The following is a 9,618-nucleotide window of genomic DNA, read 5'->3' on the forward strand; positions in this document are numbered from 1 at the left end:
AAATTCATTCTGTGGTCCCTTTTTAGTAGGGGAATGTTTTGGAGGATGGTGTCGAAGGCTTCATTGTTAAGAGAGTTGTGTTTGGAGATGTATGGTAGGGTGTTCGGTTGTAAATCCTTCTTTAATTTGGGATGTCTGAGTTTGTGGATGTTGAGTTGAAGGGCACGTTGAAAGCATATGTCAATTAGTGAAGGTCGGTAGTTCCTGGTGATGAGTGTATCCTTTAGTTCATGTAGTTGTGTGTCTCTGGTGTTTGCATTAGAAACTATAGTACATATCCTTTTTGCTAGGTTGAAGGGGATATTCATTCCGGGGTGGCATGAGTTGAATGGTAGATATTGGTTGGAGTCTGTGTGCTTATAATATATATCTGTTTCTATTATGTTAGATTTCTTAATGAGTATGTAGAGGAAGGGAAGTTGTTGATGGATATTCTCCATTGTGAATTGAATGTTTACTTCAAGTTCATTTAAAAGTGCTTGGAATTCTTTAAGTTTCTCTATATTTTCATCCCAAAGAATGAAACGATCATCCAGGTATCTCTTCCAGTTATTTTCTATGTAGAGAGAGAATGGGTTGCCATATTTTTCTAGAACCTTACGATAAAGACTAATTTCTAGATATCCCATGACTAGGTTAGCAAAGGAGGGGGCCATTCTTGTACCCATCGCAGTCCCCGATTTTTGTCGAGAGGTTTTTGTCTTTGAAGACGAAGTAATTATTTTCCAGGATGAATTTTAGCCCTTCTATCACAAGTTCTTTTTTGATGCAATGTGGGAGTTTGTTGGCGTATATATATATATATATATATATATATATATGTGTGAATGTAACATATATGTATGTATATGTGTGTGTGTGTCAGTGTCCCCTGACCAGCTCTCGTGTCAGCGGCATGTAAGTTGGTGTTGCAGATCATTAGGTCATTCGCATCACAGAACTCCAGTAGCCTTGTTCCCTCCCTGTTTTGGGAACCAATTCCATGGCCCCCATGTGCATCGTGGACGATATCTGGGTGCTGCCCAATATGTACATTGAAATCACCAATCACAAAGATGGAGTCATTGTCATTTGTCTTTGAGGTAACCTGCAGAAGAATATCATAAAAGTGGTCCTTTTGTTCATTTGGCAGACCCACTTGAGGGCCATGGGCAGAGATAATTGTTGCTGTATTACTCTGCAAAACTAACCCAAATATCACTGTTTCTCTGGAAATTTGCAGTTGGTGTCAGGATCTTGTAGGTTTCAACGTCTAGGGAGCAGACTTTGGTATCAGTATTGTGCTGCAAATGCATTGTGGGATATTCTGTTGCTGTAAGAGGAAAGCTCTGACTGATGTTTTGCTTAGTCACTTATAATTTTCTTTGTTTACACCCCCTTTTTAAATACCTAGGTTTTTTTGTACCACTAATTACATGGAGAGGGAGACAGAGACCATTGATGCAAAGATCTTGGGTTTGAAGAACAGTTTTTCCACATTCAGTTGTTAATAGCAAAACATGTTTTGATTTCAGAATTCTAAATATTTCAAGCATAGATCTTTAGATAATCCACAGAGAATTTATAGGTAATATAAGTGTGTTCTGCTGTTGCAGACTCTATGACATAGCCAGTGGATTTGGGGCCAAAATAATCAGACGTACAGGTAGCATGTCACCTTGGTATATTTCCATTGAAATATTAATAACACTGGAGACAGTAATTCCATTTTCAGTTAAAAGAACCACTTCTTAGCTTTTCAATATCGGAGGTAGCAGGCACTTCTGCCTTGTGTATTGACTTTGAGAGCGATGAGTTGGAAATGGAATCTAATGCCATTCTGTCATTAAACCTTTAGCATTCAGATTATTCTGTCCAATGAAATGCTTATTTATTTATTCACATTGTCTCGAATTAATCATGCATGATCTCATAGCTTCAAGATTTTGATGGTGTGTTTGATATTTTTAGAATGACATTGTAGGTTAGGAATGAGGTGCCATATTTGACCAGTTTGAACATAAAACAGGTAGGCTACTTGGGCCTCATACGGTCACTGTAAATGCTAAGGGATTAAACCACACAATCGCAAGGTTTCTGAGGTATCTTCTTATCTCAGACAACACAGCTTTATTTAACAAAAGAAGAGGTGAGTCTCCTTCCAGACCATTTATAGTTTGTATGGTAGCAAATGTTGTTTATATATATATATATATATATATATATATACATCTACACTCTCTGAGTGGTTGGCGTTAGGAAGGGCATCCAGCTGTAGAAACTCTGCCAAATCAGACTGGAGCCTGGTGTTGCCATCCGGTTTCACCAGTCCTCAGTCAAATCGTCCAACCCATGCTAGCATGGAAGGCGGACGTTAAACGATGATGATGATGATGATATGTGACACCCATGTAAATCACAAATATATTATCTGCTATGGTGATAGCCTAATTTATGACTGCTTTATGTAGTACCAGAATATTTAATGCTATTGATTGGGGAAGGGGATTGTGTGCATCTCATCTAAGGAGCAGTCAACAGACCATAAAGCAATGTCAGGACACTCTTCTATTTTCCCCCCCACATCCCAAAAGTATAGAAGGAATGAGTTTACATTCCTCTTTCTCTCACTGCTCGGCTTTCTAATACCTTAGGTTTGTCCTGTATTTGTTTAGCTGTGACCAAGTAGACTTGTGATGAGAGGTGTTCCAGCCTTGACCATTCCGTTTTTCCATATAACGGACTATTGCAGTGACAGTGTGTATGCCAAGTGATTAGAGTAATTGATTAGAGGTTGTGAGTTCAATTCCTGGTGGCATATAGTGTCACTGAGCAAGACGCCTTATTTCATACTGTTCCATTCATCTTAGCTGGCAAACATGAGTGGTACCTGTAATACAAAAGGGGTCAGCCTTGTCACATTTTGTGTCATGCTGAATCTCCTTGGGAACTACCTTAAGGGTACATGTGTCTGTGGAGTGCTCAGCCACTTGCATGTTAATGTCATAAGCAGACTTTTCTGTGGATCAGATCAACTGGAACCCTTATCATCGTAACTGATAGACTGCCAGCAAGGTGTGATTTGAGGAAGAATTAGGCTGTAATTTTTAATATTTCAAGCTATCATGTAGAGGTTCACTGGTCAGTTTGTAGTTTTGATTTGTTGAACCTGCAAGGGAGCCAACTTTTGACTGTTTATTCATCATTCGACACAATTCAGAAACAGTTAATCGTCCTTTTTATCCATCCAGTGAATTAACTGATTTAAATTAAGGTGGCCAGTTTAATTAAACCCCCTAGCATTTAAACCAGCCTTATATAGCTAAAATATTCTAGCTGTTTCTTGTTAAATCTGGCCAAATGTGACCTCTCACACCTATCTTATAGTGCCACTCTAAGAATAAGCAAGCAACCACATCATCAAAGTCTCAGAACTATGAGATAGTGCATGATTAATTCAAAACAACATGAATAAATAAAGCATTGCATTTGACAGTAAAGGTTAAGGTAAATAAATTTATTTAAATCATTACCCTTTGAAGGTGGCAAACTGACAGAAACGTTAGCACACTGGGTGAAATGCTTAGCGACATTTCATCTGTCTTTATGTGTGTGTTTGTGTGTGTAATTTCAGTTTCTGTCTACCAAATCCACTCACAGGGCTTTGCTCGGCCTGAGGCTATAGTAAAGACACTTGCCCAAGGTACCACGCAGTGGGCCTGAACTCAGAACCATACGTGGTTGGGAAGCAAACTTCTTACCAGACAGCCATGCTGCGCCTTTGCATTTGCGCCAGGTTTTAAATGTTCTATATCAATAAAAATGGAAGACATTCATCAAATGCTGCCCCAAAGCAGAATACTAAATCAGCTTTTTTTGATGACCAGTAGTAGATTAGTCAGTCACAATTTGTATTTTTGATTACTGAAAGTGACTTTTTCAGCATTTCCCACATGATGTACATTATTTGTACATGACTTGCGAAGACTTATTGGGGCAAGCGAAAGCGAAATCGTGATGGCACCTGTGCCCAGCGTCACCTTTCTGGCACTTGTGCCCTGTGGCATGTGGAAGGACTTTCGAGTGAGATCGTTGCCAGTGCCCCTGGACTCGCTCTTGTGCGGGTGGCACATAAAATACACCATTTTGAGCGTAGCCGTTGCCGCCTGACTGGCCTTTGTGACGGTAGCACGTAAAAAGCACCCACTACACTCTCTGAGTGGTTGGCGTTAGGAAGGGCATCCAGCTGTAGAAACTCTGCCAAATCAGATTGGAGCCTGGTGTAGCCATCTGGTTTCACCAGTCCTCAGTCAAATCGTCCAACCCATGCTAGCATGGAAAGTGGATGTTAAACGACGATGATGATGAGGAGGAGGAGGACTAAGGCGGCGAGCTGGCAGAATCGTTAGCACGCCGGGTGAAATGCTTAGCGGTATTTCGTCTGCCGCTACATTCTGAGTTCAAATTCTGCCACGGTTGACTTTGCCTTTCATCCTTTTGGGCTCAATAAATTAAGTGCCAGTTGTGTACTGGGGTTGATCTAATTGACTGGCTCCCTCCCCCAAAATTTCGGGCCTTGTGTCTAGAGTAGAAAAGAAAGCATTACCTTTTGCTATCTTACAAGCCTTTTCTTTGGTTTACGTCGTCTAAAATCTGCAATAGTCGTTCTCAACCATTTTTCATCTCTGGAACTTTGATTACCATTTTATTCTGGTGGACCCCCATAGCCATTCAGTGTGTAAAAACTAGTTTTGTAGAAACTTCTTTCAAAATTCCTATTTTGTTTATCACACATTCCCTTGTGTAAGCCAAACTATGTAAAATATCAGAGAAAGAAACCTGTTTCTTGCAATAGATACAACTAAAAAAAAACAAAACATTTTTAATGGACCATAAAATACTACTTGTGGACCCATTTTACTATTTTGGTTGCATGGACCCCGCCCAAGATCTTATATGGTCCTCAGTTGAGAGCCACTGATCTACAATCATCTTCTTGTAAATGCATTTTCTTCATTAGCCATTGTTCATTGACGTATTTTCTTGTCAATTCAACCATGCCTTGCATACATTTATCAGTGCATTTGAAACTCCGGATCTTTTTTAAAACGGGGGCCACATTTTTCATTAATGTTTTACGTAGTGTTTTTGGTACCGAAAGACTTTCAAACTTTGTATACTTATCTATTTTGTGTTCTAGAACAGAAAAATATTTTTGTATTCGAATTTATTTCATGTAAAAAATTATCTTATTTCAATAATTTCAACCAATCACTGACAAGTATTCAGTTGTTTACATTTACTCCTTTGGCTGATTAAGCGGTGTAAAGCGTATTTAATCTCCATAGCTTCGTTTTGCTTTTTTCTTTTTAAATTTGCTGTTTTACCCTAACCCTAACCCTAACACCGATAGAATTGTTTCAGAATCGTTTGTTTATGTAGTCGGCACTTAATGTATATCGGCTGAATGGACGTCAGTGATTGGTTGAAATTACAGAAATACGACAACTTTAACATGGAATAACTTAGGGATTTCTTTTTTTTTTAAGAAGACTAAGAGAAAAAGATGTTTTATATGACACATTCTACCAGTGTTCCAAGTTTCAAAGTGTTTCGTTAATGAAAAATGTGGCCCCCGTTTTAAAAAAGATCCGAAACTCCTTTACTTCAGCTCAAGTCAACCAACTTGCGGCAAGTTAAGTTTATTATCCCTTTCCTGTCATTCCAGCTTGCCATGGAGAGTTTTTACAAAGATGACCAAGAACCTGATATGTACGATATGTTTCCATCTGCACCTATACCTGAAGCTACGAAACCACCTTCGGGACCGGCATTTGATCCTACTCCAGTGACCCAAGAAGGAAACCCTCGGTTAGTTTGTTAGAGTTTGCTCTCCTTTATATAAACAGACAACAATGGAAAACAGCTTTGTCTAACTCTTTAGCATTTAAACCATCCTTATCTGGTCCAAATATTATCGCTGTTTTATGTTCACCCCAGCCAGATCTGGCCTCCCACACCTACCCTACAGTGTCATTCTACAGAGTGTACTGGGTGCTTTTTACATGGTATCAACATGATCTAATTTAAAATTCTCCCTCAAAATTTCATGCTGTCTATGTTCCAAATGGCAGCTTAATAATAAAGTTATTTAACTAAATTCTATATTATTTTGAAAATCAATTGAAACAGTGGCAGTATATTTCAAAAGAAATTTGGTAACAAAAGAGTTAAATCAAGACTTAAGGACACAGAATGCTTGTGTTACATAGCCAACTGGAAACGGTGTTTCCAAACAGCAGTAGCATTCTTCCCCTTCCTGGGACTGCCACATTAAGTTGGCAACAAACAATCACTTTATTGTGCTGCTACTGTATAAGTCTCTCTCAGAGATTTAGAGATCCAATATTTTTAATTTTTTAGATCAGTGAATTTATTTCACTTGAAATTCTGTAAGTTTTCAAAGGCGAATAAGCATTGACAGCTAGCAAGCCAAGCTACTCCAGACTGATGAAGAGCAATGACTCTGAAACTAGTCTCCGGATGCTGGCTTTGCTGGGTGGAGGTGCTTATCTCCCTTGTTTGAAGACTTAAGGCCACAGAATGCTTGTGTCACATAGCCAACTGGAAACGGTGTTTCCTGGGGCTAGATAGCAGTAGCATTCTTCCTTTTCCTGAAACTGCCACGTTAAGTTGGCAACAAACCATCACTTTAGGATTATTTTGATTTTATTTTTCTGTTTAACCCATCAGCATTCAAACTGGCCATATCCAGCCAAAATATTCTACCTGTTTTATGCTCAAGCCATTCACACCTATGCTACAAAGTTATTCTAGAAATAACAAATCCCATCATGAAGATCTTGAAGCTATGACATAATGCCTGAATGAACATTGTATTTGACAGAATAATTTGAATGCTAAGGAATTAATCCATTTTTAGAGTTAGTGTATATGGCTACAAGTTCAGCAAGTTGTTATTATTTAGCCCTTGGTCTGTCCTTGTCCTACAGACTTTGATATATATATATATATATATATATATATATATAATACTTGGATGGTATTTCTAACAACTGCAACAACCACTGCGCCATATGCCCACAGGCATATGGCGTAGTGAGTGCGGGCTCCTAACCCCAAGATTCTGAGCTTGATTCCAGGCAGTCACCTGAATAATAATAATAATAATAATAATAATAATAATAATAATAATAATAATAACATTGAAAAATACCTTAGGAATGAGAACCCAGGTTTGAAATTTCCTCAAGACACCTGATGAAAGCTGGAGGGTATATCATCTTGTTAACAACAAACAAGATGAGGACAAATATCCGTGAAATGTAAATAATTCCTCATCTCTTAAATATAGAACAACCACAGAGAGGTTTCCTCCAATTGTTTTACAAGGATACACTCTTATTGAAGTAGTGTATGTTGTATAACCCTTAGGTCAAACGTGATTGAGCAGGACTGTGATCAAACATCATTCACAATAAAATGATGCATGTATATACCTATGTGTCTGTGTTTGTCCCTCACTACCACTTGACAACCAATGTTGGTTTGTTTATGTCCCTGTAACTTAGTGGTTCGGCAAAAAGGAACTAATAGAATAAGTACCAGGCTGTAACAACAAAGAAAAGAAAAAGGCAGTAGGGTCAGTTTGTTTGACTAACCCATTCAAGGCCGTGCCCCATCGTGGCTGCAGTCCAATGACTGAAGCAAGTAAAGAAATTATTTCATTATGTATGCAAAAAAAGGGTTTTTTTTTCTAAATGTATATCGTGTTCTATATGAATGCTTATCAAGACCAAAGAACACTCTTTAACCCTTTCGATATCAACCTGGCTGAAACTGCCTCTGGCTCTGTACTACAAATGTCTTGTTTTCATAAGTTTTGAATTCAAATCTTCCAGCAAACCTTAGTCACAATTTATGTTCCTAACACCAGCTTAATGATAACTAAATTCTTTGCTATATTTAAAATTAATTGAAAGAAACACAGCATATCAACAGAAATACAGTAACAAAAGGGTTAAAATATATAATAGAGAAACAATTCTTAACCCTTTTGATACCAACCTGGCTGAAACCGCCTCTGGCTCTGTAGTATAAATGTCTTGTTTTCATAAGTTTGAATTAAAATCTTCCACCAAACCTTAGTCACAATTTATGTTCCTAACACTAGCTTAATGATAACTAAGTTATTTTACTAAATTCTTTGTTATTTTTAAAATTAATTGAAAGAAGCACAGAGCATCTCAAAATAAATATGGTAACAAAAGGGTTAAGAAAACCAGTATAAGGCAGTTGTATTTGTAGTGATGAGCTTTATTATATTATAAATTATTTATTAACATAGTAAGATCTTTCTTTTGGCAGATTTGCCTCTATCGCTGATATGAGACAAGGAGAAACTGCAGATAGTGATGAGGAAGGACAAGCCTTCTATGCCGGTGGATCTGAACACAGGTATTTTAACAGTAATTCTGTTAGTAAGCAAAATGTAATGAGTATTCCCATTCAAATCTTCTCCTAAACACTTCAATCAGGTTTTCTTGAGATCTATGACCTTCTGCAACTTAACATCATCATCATCATCGTTTGATGTCTGCCTTCCATGCTGGCATGGGCGGGACGATTTGACAAGACTGGCCAAGCAGAAGCCAGCACCAGACTTCTGTGCCTGTTTTGGCAGGATTTTTATAGCTGGATGACCTTCCTCACACCAACCAGTAAGCAGAATGGACTTAGTGCTTTTTATGTGGCACAAGCACAGGCAAGGTTTTTACAGCTGGATGCCCTTCTGAATGCCAACCACTTTACAGTGTGGAATGGGTGCTTTTTAAGTGGCACCTGCTCTGACAGTGTCACCAAGTAACTTGCAAGACAAAAAAAAATCTTTTGAGAGAGGAGGGGGCATTGGAGGATCTTGTGACAGATAATGAAAAGTTATAGTGAGACAGAAACAGAAATGGGTGTCTTGCTTTAGAGGAGGTACACGGTTACCTGGCTGGCGAGAGAGAGATCAGGAATGAAGACAGAAACAGGCTTTCTGCCGCAAAGGAGATACATAGTTACCCAACCTGAGGGAAGTGTAGGAAAAAGAGAGAGATTGAGTGGGAGACAGCAGGATAGAGATGGTGGCGAAGTGCCAGGGTATACTCATCCTACATAGATTTTTCACTCCAAACCTGAATCAACAAAGATTTTAAGCCAAACAATATCTGCATCAACTTAATCCATTTAATCTTGTTTCTGTGTCATATTGTGCCTAAAATTACTCTAAACCCTGACCTCCTCAAACAAAAGTTTCAAAAGAAACAGTTTCAGTTTACAGTGTGGACTGGATGCTTTTCACATGGCACCAGCACTGGCAGGGTTACCAAGTAATTTGCAAGACAAAAAAATCTTTTGAGAGGTCCATCGGAAGAAGTTACCTTGTGTCGGATGATGAAAGGTTAGAATGAGACAGAAACAGGTGTCTTGTAGAAGAAGTACAAGATTACTCGGCTGGAGAGAGAGAGATCATCATCATCGTTTAATGTCTGTTTTCCATGCTGGCATGGGTTGGACGGTTTGACTGAGGTCTGGAGAGCCAGCTGCTGCACTAGGCTCCAATCTGATCTGGCA

At 38.6% G+C, this 9,618-nt stretch overlaps 1 protein-coding gene across 2 annotated transcripts in view; it reads left to right on the forward strand.

Moving 5' to 3' along the window:
* Positions 1 to 9,618, forward strand: part of LOC106878670 (NSFL1 cofactor p47) — a 28,998-nt gene that overhangs the window by 3,210 nt on the left and 16,170 nt on the right. Inside the window, exons 2-3 of one of the 2 annotated variants that reach the window (XM_052968121.1) lie at positions 5,708 to 5,850; positions 8,368 to 8,457. In XM_052968121.1, the coding sequence (XP_052824081.1) occupies positions 5,708 to 5,850; positions 8,368 to 8,457 (233 nt within the window). The remainder of the gene's footprint in view (positions 1 to 5,707; positions 5,851 to 8,367; positions 8,458 to 9,618) is intronic. The other variant, XM_052968122.1, reaches the window with a different exon arrangement.

This window comes from Octopus bimaculoides, chromosome 5 (genome assembly GCF_001194135.2).
Source record: "Octopus bimaculoides isolate UCB-OBI-ISO-001 chromosome 5, ASM119413v2, whole genome shotgun sequence".
NCBI classification, from domain to species: Eukaryota; Metazoa; Mollusca; class Cephalopoda; order Octopoda; family Octopodidae; genus Octopus; species Octopus bimaculoides.